This window comes from Neodiprion lecontei, chromosome 7 (assembly GCF_021901455.1).
Source record: "Neodiprion lecontei isolate iyNeoLeco1 chromosome 7, iyNeoLeco1.1, whole genome shotgun sequence".
In the NCBI taxonomy this organism is placed as follows: domain Eukaryota; kingdom Metazoa; phylum Arthropoda; class Insecta; order Hymenoptera; family Diprionidae; genus Neodiprion; species Neodiprion lecontei.
This window is the reverse complement of record NC_060266.1, coordinates 4,157,606-4,176,942: the sequence shown is the minus strand read 5'-3', so window position 1 is coordinate 4,176,942 and position 19,337 is coordinate 4,157,606. Positions and strand designations below refer to the sequence as shown.

Sequence of the window (19,337 nt, the reverse complement as noted above, 5' to 3'; positions counted from 1 at the left end):
CAAAAGTGAGTCTCGTCGACAATATTCAATACTTCATGATAAGATGAAAATAAAAAAAAAAGAAATAAAAAATCATCTGTAATAGAAACGTTAAGAAATTTGAATCTTAATGATAACAAGGTTTTAAAGTTATCAATAAATTGTTTGAACAAAACATTGTTCAACAAATTTCTAGGGAATTTTTTTTTATTGCCATGTCAAACGAATTCGTTGATTTTTCTGAATACACATGAATTTTAAAAGAATGTTCTCACTGTTTCGAAATTTCCATTTTCGAAAATTTTACATTTTGAAGCAATCGAGTAAAAGTTATGAATTTTGGATACGTTTTCACGAAAACGTTGTATGTTACAATCAAGAATTTTCCGGAGCGTTCAACGAATAGTTTCGTAAATACAGATTTTACAAATTTTCGAAAACGGTTAATTGAAAATGATTGAAAAGAAAGTCGTTAAGATTTCATGTGTATTTAGAAAAATCAACGAATTCATTTTACATAACAAAAAAAAAAAAAAAGAAAAGATTTTCTAACTATTTGTAAAACAATGTACGGAATCCGATTGAAGAAGGTTTTTCGCTGTTTACACTTCTTTCGTGAGTCAAATTTGGAAGTGCTGAAAAGAGTTCTGATAATCTCTTCTTTTACAAAGTTTTACTTCGTCGTTGTTTTTGCTTTTTTATGCTTTTTCTTTTTTTTTTTTCGTTTTTCTTTCTTGCAAATCATACTCAGAGATCGGAAATTGGCTGAAAGTAAAGCTCTCAGCTTCGGCTACATTTCGAACTTTGATAAAAGTATCTAAAAATCTAAGCTCAAAGTTTTATTGAAATCTTAGGCTACACTTTGAGGGGTAATAGCTAAGTGAGGAGTCCGAAAGTAATATAAAAGAAAATAATCTGGTAGATTCGGTCCTTAATTTGCCATCTTTGAAAAAAAAACAAAAAAAAAAAAAAACCAATCACGATATTTGCGTACCTGTGGGGCTTTTTCAGTAGGTAATGTAATCGAGATTTTCTATCCAAAAGCTTTAAAAAAGCATCTAGTTTTATTCCCGCTGACTTTGTTTCCTCATATCTTTCCTTCCGGTTCACGTTGTTCTCGATTAAAGTTGTACGTTTTACTTCTACGACACAGTGAAGCTGAGCGAGAGAGAAAATTAATCAAATATACTCTGTACTCGAGAAAGTTGTATCGATATCTATAGTCTCAGAGCTGATCGAGAATCAGCTGCGAGTGACGTCGATAAAAGTTGGAGGCGACAGCTTACAGGCGAATTGGTTTTTACTAGAGGTTGAGTATCGCGAGACGTAATTTGAGAAAAGGTATACTTGTATAGATACGGAACGCAGCGCCATACGGTCAATCGATCCAATAAACTTAACGGCAGGTGGTGGATTTTTCCATCATTTACTTAGCGTCCCTCTTCATCTTTGCGAAAGCTAAGAAGCTTGAGGAAGCTGCGCCGTGGGTCCGGGTATAAAGAAAATACAAAAGCCCAGGCGTTGCTACATCTGCGGAACGCGAAACGGAAGTTGGGGAGGATATTATTGACGACACGAGTCTAATATCAGCACAGGATGAAACGTAGACAAATTGAAACAATCCGAAGTATAGTACATTCTATAAATATACCGTGTAACGAGATGTCGACAAGGGAGACGAAAACGGATAGGATTTTTTTCCTCATGCAATAAGCAACAAGAACAAAAGTGAAGGAAAAGTCAGACGAAAAAAAACATTTAAAAAAGTTTGTCTTTCAAATGTTAGCCAAAACACATGACTGCGGTTCAAATTATTTTTTTGCTTCCATCGTTCGGAAAATGGAAGGAAATTCAGGATTTTTCATGGAATATAAAAGAAAAATAAGAAGAAGAAGACTAAAACAAAGGGTGCCCTATACTGGCTTCTGTGACTGGAAGCTTTAACCGTCTCGTAAATGATCCGATATCCATACAACCGTGTTTGGTATCTCACCGTCACGGAGCGAGACTCGCAGCTCCTTTTTCCAGCCAGGCTGCACCTTTGACCGTAAAGGATGAGCCATGGGTATATGCCACGCGGGGGTGGAACAGTGGCACAGCATATAACCACGAAAACATATAAATCTTGCCATACGTCCGGCAGACACTTACCGCAGAATATACGAGGCACGCAGCGGAGATCTGAAGTGTGTATTACCTCGGCAACGCTGTTGTTGGTACCCACCTACCCTGTCCCTTGGGCAGGTACTTTCACTACTCATAAAGTATTCCCGTTTCGATGCACGTGACCGTTGCCTGTCTCTTGGGTCATTCGCACCCCTCATTTGTACTTGTAACTATCCTCGAGCCCTCGACTTCTTCTTTGACAATTGCAGGCCACCCTCTTCCAGTGAACTGGACACTATTCAAAATGTCAGTGGAGGGATAGAAGATTGACAAAAGTTGTTGAACCCATCGAATGTTCAACGCTTCCGTAAAGTGGCCGAGCGATGGTGAACTTTGGTTTTCAAAACGTCACGCGATGATTCCACAAACCCATAAATAGACGGTAATGAACCATGTGAAAATTGTTGGATCCATAAATTTTTCGACGCTTTCGTAAAGTAGCCAAGCGAAAGACAATTGTGTTTAGCAAAATGCCACCAGTGGAGTCCACAGATTCATCAATGAACGGTAGATACTCAACTATGCAAAAGTTGTTCAACCTGTCGACCATTCGACGCTATCAAGCTAAAGTTAGTAACATCAAAGTAACGAAACCTCAGGCTAAAAATTCATCATTATTGGGCTGTGTAAAAATTACTTTCAAAGTATTGATTTCTCGAAATTAAATTATACCTTGTTTATAACAGTTTGCCAAATTTCGGATATTTCTAATGATCCAAAGTAGCGATTTACTATTACTTCATCCTCATTCAACGCTTCCATAAAGTGGCCAAGTGAAAGTGAACGGTGTTTATCAAAATGTCACAAGAGGAGTCCAGAAAAGCACAAGTGAATTATATGCCAAAGTTCAACAATGCAAAAGTTGCTAAACTCATTAGTCAACGTTTCCATAAAGTGAGTACTAATTTCTGCAATTCAATCGCGTCACCGCCTGAACTGTTTCTATTCGTTATACACGGCTTGTATATTTTCGAAGAACGAGTTAAAAACAATGAAGATAATCAGTGTGACCTGCACTGGCAGTATCGAGTCAACAATGTCACAATGAACTTGATGTTCCCAACTCCTTCATAATGTTTGTCGTTAAATTATTATTCGAAAATCATGGTTATAGATACTGAAACTAATCTCTGCGCACGGAAAATTATGTATGGTTACGCATGTATCCAAGTAATCACATATGCACTGCACAGTTAACGATGAGAACAAGTATTATAAACTATTAACGAAGAACCAAGCTGCATTTGATATTGTGCAAACTTGTCCTGGCTGAAATCGGTGTACGACTGACGGGTCTTGGCGAAGCGATATTGCCGTAAGTTATCAAATTTCAACACTTTGACGCGAGAGGCTTGAAACAACGCATCGCCCAACTCAGCGTCAAATCAATACGGCGTCCCAGACGATGAAAATTAACTACTACGCCAATGAGCCACGGACTATTTATTAATGCAAAAACTGGACTATTTTTTGTTCCTTGAATATGGTATGTATTGAAAACGGTGTCAAAGCTCTGAAGCATTTATCACATAGCGAGAAAATTCCAGGATCATGCGAACAAAGACCTCGTACATGAAGCAGCGGGTAAAAAAGCTCTTTTCAGAAAATCCAAGTTTGAACATAGAAGTTGACTAGACATTCCCAGACCGAGATACTCGACTTCAATTAGCCCTTCGAGTCACAAAAGCTTCTGTAGTGGCACCCTTTTTTTTCTTTCTCATTTTCTTCGCATTCAGTCAAACGACTTCCGAAATACTTCGAGTAGGTGTAACTTCCGGCAAATGGTCAGTGTGCACGCCTGATTTTTCAACCGTACAAAGCGAAGCGTTCCGGAGCTTGAGTAAAAGCACCAAGTGAATTCTGGGCCGAGTTGAACCTCGCGCGATTAATGTTCCACTGGAGCCGGTTGAGGATACATGGTACACACGTGTGGCTGGGTAAGATCAATTTGCTCAGCACAGGCATCAGGCACACACCCCTAGGCCCATGTATAGTCGAGGCAGGCCAAAGGCATATCTGGAAAGCCGCGAGAGTAGGGTAGGTAAATTAGGCTCAGAGGAGAAAACGGACTTGTTCATTATTAATCGTCATCCGATCTCTGCAGCTCGGCTTGCCCCTTTTCGGGAGATGGTCTACCAGGTACAGAGTTGTACCTTACACGTGAGGCCGAGGGCTTGGTCATCCTTTGATATGGCCTTGCGGCCTCAATTATTCATACCTTGTTCGAGTCCCTCCAGTTTAAATTCGGTTCTACTCTGACCTGCGTCGTCGTACAGCCGAGCTTTCTGACCATTTCTGCCGTCCCTGGGTGCCAATAAAGTTGCAAAAGATTCTCATCATGTTTCAAAGGATACTGAAATGTGCTCACCGTTCCAATTCCAAACTCGATAATCACACAATAAACTAGACGGTAACCTCAAATTAAAATCTGCTGTATAGTTAAGCTGATGATGTAGATCAGCTACTTGATGTTCATGTTTGAGTAGACCTGTCCTCAAGATAAGTGAATTCGAAATGATAAAAAAAAACTGTGCATTATTTTTTCCCTCCATATTTACCCGCCCTTAGAAAACCTTATTTTTTATTATCAAAAGAAGAGCATTCATTTTTAATCAAAAGTGCGTAACGGGTACAAAAAAAAGAATCGTACTAAATTTTCTAAAAAAATAAAATGAAGGTTAATTTGTCCTCTTTAAAACGTCATTTGCGAAATTTGGTTATCTCTATTTTTGACTCCGCTATTTAACTAGTGAATCTAAACATTCTAGTTGTCAAAGAACTCAATGGGATTGGTGTTGAAGAAAAAGGAAATTCTTGGCCACTCTGCTATAATTATTCAACCTTCTTCAGCGGGTGATTTTCGAAAACTGTCCGTACCGATGAAAATTTGTTTTCGCAAAAAAGGATACGAGTTGTAAAAATAGGAACACAAAAAGAAAGAAGAACACGTTGGGCAGTCAGTAACATTCACCCACAGGGTGAATTCTTTCATCTTTTCTATACCTCTTCTGCATTCTCTCTTTCATTTTCCTTCAAAACTTTTATTCATTTTTTTTTTTTTTGAATCTTATTTACATAACAAAACCTAGCACAGCGTAGGTACGAAAGGATCTCCTTTGCACTTTGAGACAGGGTAAAACTCGCTGTCAGTTGAAGAGCGGAAAACGACATAGCTTGAACTCAAGCTGGCTGACGGTGAGAAGTTCATGACGTAACACGTCCAAATATCAAATTTGTCAAAGGATCAAATCACGGTACATCAATTTCCTTTTTTGCAATAAAACTAAAACGCAAGTTTCAAGTTTCCCAGTAAATCTGTCGTTTAATTAATCTCGAGTTAACTCTTTCGGTCACACATTTTTCAATTCGATGTTTTGGCCTAAATATTGTTACTCGGCTCACTGATTATGAATCTGAAATTAGAATTTGATAACTTTCAAATCCAAGATGGCGGACCACAAATGTCGGATAAAAAGTCGAAAAAACTATCAAAATTTGATTATCATGGCCAAAACTTGTTACTCCAGGGTTTTTGGGGTCGCTGATGATGAATCTATAGTCCAAATTTGATAATTTATAAGTTCAAGATGGCGGGTATAAGATCGAAAAAACTATCAAATCAGATTTTTTCCATATTTTAATTGTCATACGAAGTAACAAAGATCATTTGAAGTTGTAGATAAACTGTGATAAGGCTGGTACATGAAAATTGTTGAGGTTAAAGGGTTAAACACCGATCGATGGCTATCTTTCGCTCCAAATCTATTCGCCCCACGTACTGCATATGCGAGACATAAATGGATGTAACGAATTATCCGGATGGGGTGAGGTTGCAGCTATTCGTGGCGCAGAAATTCTCACGGATTTCGGAAGGCGAAGAATTCGTTTGACGTATCTACGCCGCTCGGCAGAAGTCGCTTCGCTTTGAACTCGCGTTCCATCTTCCGTCCACGTTCTTTCCATACTTTCTCTACCCAACTTTTATGCATTCTTTGACAGAGTATTTCATTGAAGAATGTTCATCGAGCGGTGAGATAATCTCAAAGCCAGTATTTAGCTGATTTGAGTGCAACTTCATCCTCACCGTAAACCGTAAAACTGCATAAAAGTACCCAGATCTCGGATAATATCTCACTCGGGGATGATTGAAGTAATTTATCTAATTTTGTGTAGTACGTCGTTACCCGGAGTCTGATTAGCAGAAAATTTTCCAATAATTGAAGAATTCATTTTGTCGTTGTTCGATGGAAATGGAAGGTTTGTTTTTACATTGATGCCAATTAAAGTGAACAGTGGTTACAAGGTGATGTTAATTTTTCGTTTTTGACCCAGTTTTTCCCTTCCGAGTAGCTCCAAAAAATCTCTATCAACACAATTTTCTTTTTCACTTCTTGTCGAAAACAACACTGCATAATGTAAACATTCTGCTAATTTCACGGTTGAACAAATGTTTTTTTTTCACATAAATGTTGCTACCGCGAATATATTTGCCGTTAAAAAGAACGTTAAATGTGGTCAGGATTTTCATGCACTCGTGTAAATAAAAAATGTGTAAACATCTCAGTTTTGTTATGTTTATCTGTCAATTCTCATGGAATCTTATGCTTGAAATTCATTCCTTATTCATTCGGACACATGTAGGCTATAATTTTTCTTCCAACAATCTTACCCGTCGTCCAAAAGCTGTTGGAAAAATTGGAAGTGGAGAAAAGAAAAATAAAAAATAAATAATTTCTGGTACAATATAATCGGTTATAAAAATAAAAAAAAGATGCTAAAAACAAATGACAAATCATTCTCTTGGAACTGTCGTTTTACCCAGCAGGCTTACGGTATATTACATAAAATTTGAAAATGAGCAGAGACTGTTCAGAGAATTGCGTTATGCGCATACAAGCCACGGGAAGGGTGAAAAAAAAATGATGGAAAGTGAAAAATTGGAAAAAGGGGGTGAAAAGGTAGAAGAAAAAAAAAAAACGAAAGAAAAGTATCTAGAAATAAAAATAAAAAAAAAGAAGGAATGACTATAACGGGTCGACGTACACGAATGTAGGTATAATACGTATACACATACGTATGGTGTGTACCTGGAGAGGGTGGAGGAACATGGAGGAAGAGAGGTGGTACATTGGTGGTAATTTTTTTCCCTTCCCTTCTTTTTCATTTTTTTTCGCCCAGTTAGAACGGAGGGTGGAATTGTAAAGAAAGGTTCTCGGCGTGGCGGCGGCGGCGGCGGCACGTATGTGGAGGACATTTGCCATGCGGAAGAGATGGGGAGAGGAGGTCGGGTCAGGGCGGAAGAAGTATGACAGAAAATGTGTGAAAAATTAAACTTTTAAAGCCTCATCCATTCTTCGTTTCTCTCTCTCTCTCTCTCTCTCTCTCTTTCTCTATTTCAGCCTCGGTTATTTTTTCCACCGGAAAAGCGGAAACCTCGTCTCAGGGTTTTTTCACCGCGATACGCGAGGAACTCGAGATGAATCTAAGGCCGTTCCCTTCTTTAATGTATACGGAATGGAAAAGAGACACGGAACTGAAACTCGAAGTTAAGGAAAAGGAGAACAAATTTGTTAAGAGTTCCGAATTCAAGGCACACGCATCGGGGGCCTAACGACCCGTCGTTACAACTTTTCAACTACAATCAAACAGTTCTTTCGGTAAACGACAAGTCTTATATCGCGATACTTCACTCTGCATTACGTCAAGCTGAAAATAATCCATTGAATTCAAGTTTAGGCGGATAAACGGCGAAATTTTTCATCCGACAAAATATTATTCATATTTAATCTTATCAACGATGGATTCAGTCCCTATATAATACTTTTTGTTTATTTTTTCCTATTTCGCGCAATCGATTTATTATCGGATTTGTTATCGAAAAACGGACCGGAAGTATTCGGATATCCATCGGTTATTAAAACATCGCGTTGCACTTTATTTTACAATTTGAATTTTTAACCGTACCTAATATTTAATAATTCTCAGTCCTTGCGCGAGATTTTTTTTCCCCCAACTTAATTTAGATTCTTTCCAGACTTTTAAAATCTGTCATTATATTTCACAGTTGTATTCAATTAACTGAAATTCAACCGAATTAACCAAATTCTTTGTTCAATGTTTGTTCAATCCAATCGCTTATGACTTAAAAACACAAGTATTTTGGTTGGTTGGAATTATGCTCATTCAATAGAATCCATCAATCATTAATTGAGTATTTAAAATTGTGTGAGATCAAATAAATTTTCCTATTCAGAAATGCCACGTTCGTTTGATTAAAAAAAAAAGTGGTGATGTTTTCTTAAGAACAACTCAATTCGTCTTCTACGTTTAGAGAAAAGTTTGTTTAAATTCAATTAAATTTCTTAAAATCAGAAAAGTTCATGAATTGCTATAAAATTTGACTATTTCCCATAGAATCTAAATTAAAATCTTGTTTACCCAACCTTATTTAAACATATCAAGGAATCAATTTTTTGTTTCAACAATACGATTCATCTGATAGTATACACAACAGAAAATTTTTTCCTTCAAATCAACTGAATCACATTTAAAAAAAGTTCTCAAGTTTTTTTCATCGCACAAAAAACGCCGATTTTTTTGTATTTCATGATACGCAACAAAACTTTGATTACTTCGAACACAATATTTTCGATTCACATATAATTGACCAAACGGAATCAAAATAAATAAATATTTTGCTACAGTACGTGAATAACCATTTGTTATCTTCATATTGCGAAACGTTTCAACGCATTGTTCATTGAATCAATCTGAATCGTCGTCATTGATCGACGATCGACGATAATTGAGTATAGAAATTGAAGAAGATGAAAAAATAAATTTTTTTTTTTAAATAATTAATTACGTACATACTTTCGTGTGATCTTTTTTATTCATTTTTTTTTTTTTTTTTGTTTTTGTCTTGTTAAAAAAGGAACTTACAGCCAGTTTTGATTCCTCTCTTGGTTATCGGCGTGTTTTGAAGTGCAGGGAAAAAGGCTGAGAGGGAATCGGACTGACGCTATTAAATAAAGACGTTGGAATCCCCCCCCCCCGGCTGACCTTCGGCTCTTCAAGATGGCGAATGCCCGCAGTGACGAAGGAAATCCCCGGACTGCCGTCAACGTCGACGGGTCTGACAGCCCGCGTCGAACCCCGGGATTCTCAAGGATGTCCAGCGACGTCCCGAGGGTCGAGTAACCTCGAAAGCGGGGGGAGGATAAACGATAAGCAAGAAGACGACAAGTCGTTTCGGGGTGGCAAAGCCGAAGCGTATCAATCGGTTGCCAACTTTGACCCCCAGCTATTCTTATCTTTCAATATGTTGACCGAAGTTACCGAATGAACTCGTCCGAGAAGCAGGACTTTTGTTTTTTACCCCTTGGTTTTTTTACTCCGCGTTCTTTCTTCCACGGCAAATGATTGCACGAAAAAAATTGGAGGGGGTATTAAAAATTAAGAGATCAACTTATTCTTTTAGATTCATCCCACAAAACTGTGGTCGAGATGATTTTCGGAACGACGATGTAGATTCGAGTTCGAAAAAAGGGGTTGAAATCTTTAGAAACTGTCTTACGTTCGATCATTCAGCAAACATTTCGTCAGAAAAGTTGGAACTGGGCAATAAAATTAAATTAGTCGGATAGCTATGTCAGTTCTAGGCAGAGATTCCGTTACCGACATTTTACCGACACTTGAGTCAAAACACAAACCTGCCCCCCAAATGCCGCACTTTACTGAACTTCTTCGAGAAAGTAGGGTTCTTGTTTTTTACCCCTTGGTTTTTTCACTGTGCGTTCCGTAGAGATCAGTAAATGGAAGGGTCATGAATTTTGACGAAGAAAAAGTAAGGTTTGTTTAGCAGAATTTTCGAGATGTATAGAAAAGGCGAAATACAGAAAGCTGTAACTTAGAATCTTACGAATTGATGAGAATATAGCAAAATACTGACGACGATTTTATATTCTGATCTTCTATACTTCAACATTTTACATTCTGACTTTTCTACGTTTCGACTTTCAAGATTTTCAAAATTGCGTAAAACGAGATATTTGCGTCTTTGAAAATTCGACATGGTGACTCATTTATTTCCAATCTTTCTACAATTTTACATCCACGTCATCGATCGAAGAAAACAGACAGAAAATAAAGATATAAACGACCAAAATAACTAATCTTCAGTATTTTTGTACTTTTCTATACTTCTACATATATTCTTAGGATTCTTTATTCTGATTTTCTACATTCCCACCCAAACTTCTGTATTTCTCTACTAAATTTCTACATTTATTTCTACGATTCCCTAACTTAAATTTCTATTTACTATATTTTTAATCCTTCCGCAATTCAACTATTCTACACTCCAGCTGTCTATGTTTCAAAATTAGATGCTTATAATTAAATATTCGCATTTTCGATAATTCGATGTTGTGACCCTCCTAATTCGCAGCCATTTCACTTTTTGACCCTCGCTCAATTTAATTTGGAATTTTACTGAATTTCACACTACAATTTTACACGAATTTCATACCACACATGCTTATTTTATGGTTGATAAAATTTTCACACTGCATTAGGTACTGCGCAGAATTTTATGGTGACGAGTTTTTGCGCATACAGTTTTTCCGCGTGTAAAAGTAAAATATGAACAAGAAGTCAAAGCTTTACAATTCCGTTGTGAGAAGAGAACGAAGGTGAAGATAGCTTTAAGTTTTCTAAGATTTGTAATGCTTGTAGAATTTTTTTTTATACAATAAAAATTGTTGTTTGAAAAACAGGGTTCAGCTTTTGAAAACGGGTACATCACGCGTTGTTATGTATTCAAAGTTTGTACCCGCAGTTGATTGATCAAAGAGACGTAAAAAATGTGAATGAAATGTGAGCAGAAGGATTGATAAGGGAAAAAATTAAGTGTAACGAGCTGAGCAAACAGCTTAGGCAGAATATAAAGAAAAAGAGATAATTAGACTTAAATATTTGTTAGTCACAGAGTACCCTCGATAACAAATGTTGACCGAAGATTTTCAGAGGCTTACAGAATTTGCAAGTATCTGCTTATTACAACTTACCCTGCATTCTCAATTTTTAGATTTTTTTTTATTTATTTTTTGTTTCTTACCAGCAGACATCGAGCTTTGATCAATTCGCGCATAATTTGCTCGTTTACGAAAGAAGATTAAAGAAAATTAAAAAGTATGTCAGATTAGTCAGAGTATTTGAAAAATTCGAACCGGACGAGTAACCTTTCACAATTTTGATACCAAGTTCCGGTTTCACGAGGCTCGGGTTGAGGGTAAAAAGTAAATTTTTGACGAGCGTCCTAACAAGAAAAAAAAAAAACAGTTCAAAATTATTCTATGTTTCTCAGTGTTGAACACATACGAGAAATAATTTTTTTTCTTTTTTTTTTTTTGTAATACAAAAACCCGCACGTAACTCGGTATAATCCGGGCGTGGGTCGTGAAGCAAAGATATTCGGGATCTGTCACGGATTCGGTTCCAGGATTTCTTGGCAGTGGTGTTCGGGACCCTCGAAACTTGTAATTTAATTCTGCCCTGAAGGCTTTTCCCGAGGATGACGAAGACAGAATTTTGCAGAGTGTAACACTCACCGATAACCGTGAAGTTGACCTTTAGGTTCCGGGTCGGGGAGTTCCGGAAGTCCACCCTGCATCTGTAGACCCCTTCGTCGCTCTCTCGCAGATCCTGGACCAATAATTGAGCCGGCGACGTCGCCCGGAATAAGGCGCGGTTACCCCAAAATTGGGGTGCGCTCCAAAGCTTCGCTTTGCCGAGACGATTCCTCGCATCGTAGCTGAAACACAAAAGTTAACGCCAATTTACAACCGATGTCGGTGCAATTGTTGGAAAAAAAAAGAATAAAAAACAAGGTCGTCTGATTTTTCCGATATTTTTCTTTATTAGTGATTTTAATTTTTTTTTTATTTTTGAAATTCGTTACGTTATTCCACAAACCTATAGTCGAAATCACCCTAAAAATGATAATATGGATTGCAGTTGAAAAAAAAAGAGTTTGAAATTTTTGCAAACTGTCTTACGTTCGATCATTCAGCAAGCATTTTATGAGAAAATCGTAACTGCGTAATGAAATCGAACAGCAGAATAGCTATGTCGATTCTGAGCACAGATTCCTTTACTGACATTTTACCGACACTTGAGCCAAGACAGAAACCTGCTTCCCAACGCCTCACTTTCCAGTCACGTCAAAATTTGTCGAACGATTACGAGAACTATTCGTCAACGTAAATTGCAAGAATTGGTACAAGATCAACATTTTTCGCAGTCCTCGATCCGATGATGGATAAATTAAGCCAGACTGAGAACATCCCCTACCGCAAACCCATTCTACAAAAAGGTTTTGCATCTTGGCTTGAGTGTCGGTAAAATGTCGGTAACGGAATCTGCACAGCTATTCTACTTAAATTCATTTGGGTTTTGTCGACTCTGAGCGAGGATCCGAATCTTTTTCGGGGTTTTGGTCTCCGGAACCACAAAATTATGGTAGCTGGAACCTTCACTCCGAGGAAGAGAAATAAAGAGATAAAGAGAGAGAGAGAGAGAGCGAGAGAAGCGCATTGTGCGGTGACCGTGAAGTCAATAGGTCGTGAAATGAGGATCCCAAACCTTGCCCCGAACCCGTTCTAGCCCTCCAGGCCGAACTGGCGTCACAAGTTGAGTCAAGGGTCAGATTGACCCACCGTCGTCCGTTCGTCGTTGCGTTCGGATATTTTATTGATTTATCCAAGCAGTAGCTGGTACCGCATTCTTTATGATTCTTTTCAACACATGGAGGATTCTACACATTTGAGAAACTTCGAGCCGTTGCTACTCAATAAATTCTCCAATTATTTTCATTCCTCACCGTAATCAAAAAATACAGTCGTGGGTGCAGAATGAAAATTCATTTTGTAGCTATATTTTGTATTATTTTTTTTTTCATGGTCATCTGTACTATATTTTCTTGTAAGTATTTCGACAATTTGATTTCGGTAGAACAACTGATCGATGTCCCAAGCTTTCGTTTGCCCGTGAAAAATGTAGTAAACTAAACAAATAGATTTAATATCGAAGTGACCAGGAAATATTATTCTGAAAACTATAATTAAACATAAGTATTTAAAGTTACTTGTGCCAAATTGTTTTGTAATTCCAACAATATTCAAAAAATTTTTTTAACGATACCTGTTTTACTCAATTTTTCTAGCTACTGTAACAAATGAAATTTCTCTCAGTGCAGCCTATATTTATTTACTACGAACCGGAATGTACGGTGGAAAAATTTCTCACAAAACTTTAGCCAGTTTATCATCTAGTTGCACAGCTAGGTTTTCAAACTTCTGCCGTGTAGCGTGTTATACCTAAATCGAAACGCTGTTGCAGTGGATGGATATGGAATACAAGGGTGTATACCCTTATACCTTTCACTGTATATATAATATATATATATATATCTGAAAAGCACTCGTCCGAGAGAGAGATAAACTCTCATCCACTGCCTACTCGCTGAAGTTCGGAGTTTGCACGCGGACGTAAAATTATCAAACTTACACAACTCGGGGTAGGAATTACATTGTGTGGACGGACCCGATTCCGGCGCTCTCATCATCGTCCGACTCTCTCTCTCTCTCTCTCTCTCTTCGTCTCCGTCTATACATGCATTTGGTAGTTATGTATGTACGTGGACAATTCACGTGCTCGAGGTAGGAAAGCTGCTCGCTCGGAACCGGACAATGCCTATACAATTTTGTTCGCAAGTTTTCGCTCGTTCATTTTCATCTTTTGGGTAAACTTCCCTCAGCTTTGTTTTCAACTACATGTTTACTCCACGAAAATGGTAGTATGAAAATTAAACGGATTATATTCGCAAGGTGATTATTACAATTTTCGCAAAATGATAAAACCGTGTTATTTTTTTTTTTTTTGAAAAATTGAATCTACAGTCTTGGCCTTTTTTTCACAGAGGACAAAACAATGTGAATTTCATACTGTTTTGAAAATTCTGGTGATAGTTCTTATCGATAAAACTGTTGGTAAAAATTTCTATTCCCAAATTTGGTACTTCATACAATCACGAACATCAAATCAGAGTTTCGTGCGAACTTCCGTTTTTTTTTTTTTTTTCTAAAAACGCACGATACAATCGGAATTTAAATATTTGCATAAATTTCAAGCACGCCTCACGAATTGTACAAAAATTTCTTCACTTCAAATTCCTCGATCGGATAAATTGATCGACGCATAATAGTTTCCGCGATTTCTGCAAGCTCGACGTTTTTCAACCCCTGTTTTTTTGTTTCGTCCCCCAAAACGCGAATGGGAAAAGAATTGGCGAGTCACCGGTTCGAGAATATCTTTGGGGAATATTGGAGAATGGTCGTGTCTTATAATAAATCTTGAGACATTTTACTTATCAGCAGTTGCTTTTGATTTATCTCTCGAGTCTAAAGAGTTGGCTGCGCAGGGCGAAGCGCGGCTAACCCGAGGAGTTATCTCAACTTCGAGTTGGTTCGCTTCGGTTCGATTCGATAGGAGAATATCGAAGGGGTTGAATCTGCCTCTTTCTCTCTTTCTTTTTTCTTTCTCTTTTTTATTTTTTCAACCCTCGACATGCACGCGTGGTATTTTTTTTCGACCTTCTGCACGTCCGTCGAAACGTGACCTGATATCGGAACGATTACAAATATATGTATCCGGGTTAAAAATCTCGAGGCGAAAAGCTGCCGCTTCATGCTCGTGCAGGGAAAATCGAACGAGGTTGCGTAATAAAAATAGCGAGTAAAATATGCCTAGGCCGTGATCGTTTCGCCGAAATATTATGACCTACAAGAATGACCCGAAAATTATCGATTTTTTATTAAATAAATCATTTTTCCTCTAATAATGGAGCATAATCGATCATTTTTCAAACTCGATTTATCTACCCATTCGATTATTTTTCCGCACAATCAGTTTTAATTTTTTACTCCCAACAACGATGCGGTACAATATCAATTTATGTGATCAAAGTATCAATTATTATCACTGTTTTACTTACTAAGTACAGATTTGATATAACAAGTGAAAGTTGGATGAATATTTTCATCTGAAATTGAAAAATATTTCGAATGAAACTGTAAATTATCAAAAAACTTTGCCGCTATTAAGACTACGTACTGAAATTTACGAAATTTTGGTTTCAAATTCACAGTTTCAAAAAAATACGAAATAATTGATTAATCGATTAATTTTAACCGATTCAATCGAGTCGTGTTTGATTGTTTTTTTCGACTCGATTAATTCATTCCAGATTCCAGATCATCGCGGGATAATATTTAGAGAAAATTTCACAGTTTCGTGCAGAGTTCGCACGTGTAGAAATTTTATTTCATTTTTCTTCTTCATTCATCGAAGAAAAAAGCTGTTCTCGGTGCCGGCACGCCAGTGAAAAATCTATACATATAGCTAATTGACGAGGGTTTGATCGCTCCGATATTTTATGTATCCACTATCGACTTTTTCATGAATCCTCGGCGACTTTCAGATTCCGAAATACCCTGACGCCCGTTACATATTTCAGCTTCAAACATGATTTATCATACGTGTCTGTAGAATGTTATACATACGGTTCATTCCATGCCAAATCACTCAGTCTGTGACCCAAACCGCGTTACAGATTTTATTTATATTTTTTCACATACTCAACATCATTTTAAAAGCAAGAATTTTTTTCTTTCAAACAATTGTTTTCAACGAATTATTAAATCTATCTCAACAATGTCCATTAAAAAAAAAAAAAAAAATTTATACCACGTATTTTAATTTGGAAAATGAACTTCTTGAGGTTTCATGCGGCTATCGCGATTTTCAACGATGAAATCGACCTCAAACATCTAATATCGTAACATTATGTTGAATTGTTGAAGATTCAACAATTTGAATCGTTCTAAAAAAAAAAAATTGCAGAAATTTGAAACCGACTCATAATCAAACCTTGCAATGTTTATTTTTTGTCTTAAAAATTAAATCATTAATTTGAAAAAAATGGTTGAACAGAAAAAATCGTGAAACATTTTTTTGAGGTTGATCATGTGAACAAATGAAGACAAAATTGATAACGATCAGCGTTACGAGCTGGGTGATTTGGTATGGAATGACCCATACATATATATACATATATACATGAATTTCTGCAGCACAAATTATTCCCTCGCGATAATTTCCCTTCGAGTTATATGGAGCACGTTGCTTTTAATGCGCGCGGGTTTGCAGACCGTTTATTATTATATTGCCATTAAACCAGCGAATTCCTCCGCAGAAGCTTCAAGCTCCTTTCTCGGTTTTCGCAAACACTCAAAACTGCACAACGTCCGCTTGTTTCGGTATACATATATATATATATATTGTATGACTGTACATGTATACTGATTATGCATACAGCAGAGCGGATAATGCACTCGGAGAAAAGAGAAGCTATACGTTGAAATTACTTATTCAAGAGTACAGTAGACAACAAGGGTCGAATATTGTCGGTGAAAATTTCACCTCTGAAATTCACCTTAAAAAATTCTCGAGCGATTGTGCGAGTTGTTGGAATTTTGGGATGCATAAACTCTCTGCACGTTGGTTATATTTGTACAATGAAAAATGCTTTTGAAGATGGAAGTATTTCGATACAAAAGTTTTAACGAGTTCAAGTCAGGTGAAATAATATTCTCGAAATTTCAAGTGAACAAGTTGAAAACTGCAAATTTTACTTTGATTGAAAAAATTACGGTCATTATTTCACGGTTATGGTTATTATTATTATAATTTTCTTTTTCAAGTTAAGAAAGAGCGAAGTTTTATCAACTTTTATCAGGTGTAATGCAATTTTTTTTTTATTCGTTAATCGTGACGGAAAAATTTTTCATCGCAACAAAGTGTTTCTTTCTAATTCGGTTTCTTATGAACTGACAATAAATATCTATGACGAAAATTAGTATGATTATAGCGAGTGTAGATACTTGATTCAAAAGATAATTCGATACAATGTGATTTCATTGAATTTGTTGATGATTGCAGTGGCTGAAAACGCTTGAAATTCAAAAATTCGTGCTTTTTATATTATTTTTCCAAAGTTAGTTCAGATGATATCGTTCCACTGAAATTCCACAAGATTCGCTTAAATTACCACATTTCTATCACGACAGAGTTTGCGTTTTTTTTTTTTTTTCTTATCTTCTTCCAAATAGATTCTCAAGTTTGAAGCGAAAACTACGCTCTGAATTATTTTCCATAAATACAGTTTTTGCCCAACACGATTGAAAAACTTCTGAAAAGTTTGAAAAGTTGTTGGAAATCTCGAAATTAAGAATTCAGAATCTTAATTTTGTCGCTGCCTTTTCAATTTTGAACAGTTCAAAATACTTGGATTCATAGATAAATAAAACTTTCACCGAATCAGCTCTGAATCAAGGAAGTCGTTGTTAAAAATCATTGTTACGATCGTGTGACGTGAAGAAATCGCAGAAACATACGCTGAGAAAAATTTTTATTTCCGGTTACCGCTCAGTCCTCAACTATTTTCATTTTTACCACAGTCGAAAAATATAGTTCTAGGTAGAAAATGAAAATTAGTTTTCCAGCCGTTACCGGAAAGTCTGGTATCCGTTACTCTTCTTTCTCATTACGATCACTGTTGCTATATTTTCTTGCAACCGTTGCGAAAATTTAATGCCCGTGCAAGAATAAATTGACGTTAAAGCCTTGTTTAACTAAAAAAGTAGAGTAAACCTCAGAAACTGATTTTGCGTTGCAATAACCAGAAAACGATCGACAATAGCGCAAAATGGTTACGCGTACCTCGTTTTTCGTACTTCCATCAATATGCAAACATTTTTTTTTTAACGATGCCTGTTTTACTCAATTTTTCTAGCGACTGTAACAAATTAAATTTTTTAAAGTGTATGATAAAAAAAAAAAAAAACGTTCAATACGAAGCAGATGCATATTAAAATAGGATCGCATCGACGTCTGCAGCTACGAACAGTGACTTATTTCGCATTACTTCGAGCTATCTGAATGCGCAGTGCAGCAGGTAAGTCACAATACATTCGTAAAACATGTATATATGTACATGTTGATATTTATATTTATATATATATATATATATATACACATGTAGAAGAAGTAGAATATGGTCGGATATACAAGAAGAATAAATAAGCGATAGAGTTGGCAATGGAATTTTCTCCGAAACATTCTAGGTCTATACATATATGTATGTGTGTATGTATTTATGTATATGTGTAGGGTACAAGGTACGAGATTAAATCTGAATAACTTTACTCAACGACGACGTGAATAAAGATGAAAAGTCGTTGCAGAAACGCCTCTCTCGCGCCACTCGAGACATTATCGAGTTCGAAGACGAAGAAGACTGTGAAATAATCACTGAGAAGCGGTGAGAAGAAAAAAACGAAAAAAAAAAGTAAAAGAAAACGCAAGTTTCGTGCACATTACACACTTAGCCTTGTCTTTCATTTAAAAGAGGAAAGATTTTTTAAGAAGGGAACAAAGGTGGCAAAGAGAAAAAAAAAGAAAAAAAAAAACAGATCATCAGACAAAATTTTCGTGTCTGTTCGCGAAAAATACATAAACGAAATTTGACAGGAGAAGCGAACAGATGTCAGTTTCGTATTCAGTCAAACACGGACGACTTCTTTTTTTTTGAGCGATTGCGCGACAGAGAGAGAGAGAGAGAGAAAAAGAACGAAAAATAATAACTCTGAAGACTAAACGCTCGCTGGTTTGTGTAAATAAAATTCAATCACCGCATCGAACTGCGATAAATAAGACGAAGAAACTAAAGAAAAATGAAACAGAAAAAAAAATCACGGAATAAAAATACGAACCTGCAGAGATTATTAATTAATTATATAAAATAATTATTCAATTTTAATTCAACTCCGACCTCATGAAGTAAAAATAAAGGCACCTAAGTTCACGATTTTTTCCGGTTCTTTAGAATCTCAGTTCTACGTAAAAGGATTGAAATTGGATACAAACAAATGATTTGTTGAAAAATAAATTAAACGAAAAAAAATAAATAATTGTAAGAAATGTATTCTGAACTTTATGATATTATGGTGAGAAACGAATTGTTTGCGTCAAAATCGAACATCCGTAAATGAATTTGATCGTAAACAATGAAA

General features: G+C 36.5%; 1 protein-coding gene across 5 annotated transcripts in view; it reads right to left on the bottom strand.

The window, feature by feature from the left end:
- LOC107219348 (hemicentin-2) overlaps positions 1-19,337 on the bottom strand; it is a 165,580-nt gene that overhangs the window by 98,357 nt on the left and 47,886 nt on the right. For all 5 annotated transcript variants that reach the window (XM_046744892.1, XM_046744893.1, XM_046744894.1 and 2 more), the window contains one exon: positions 11,757-11,959. In XM_046744892.1, the coding sequence (XP_046600848.1) occupies positions 11,757-11,959 (203 nt within the window). The remainder of the gene's footprint in view (positions 1-11,756; positions 11,960-19,337) is intronic.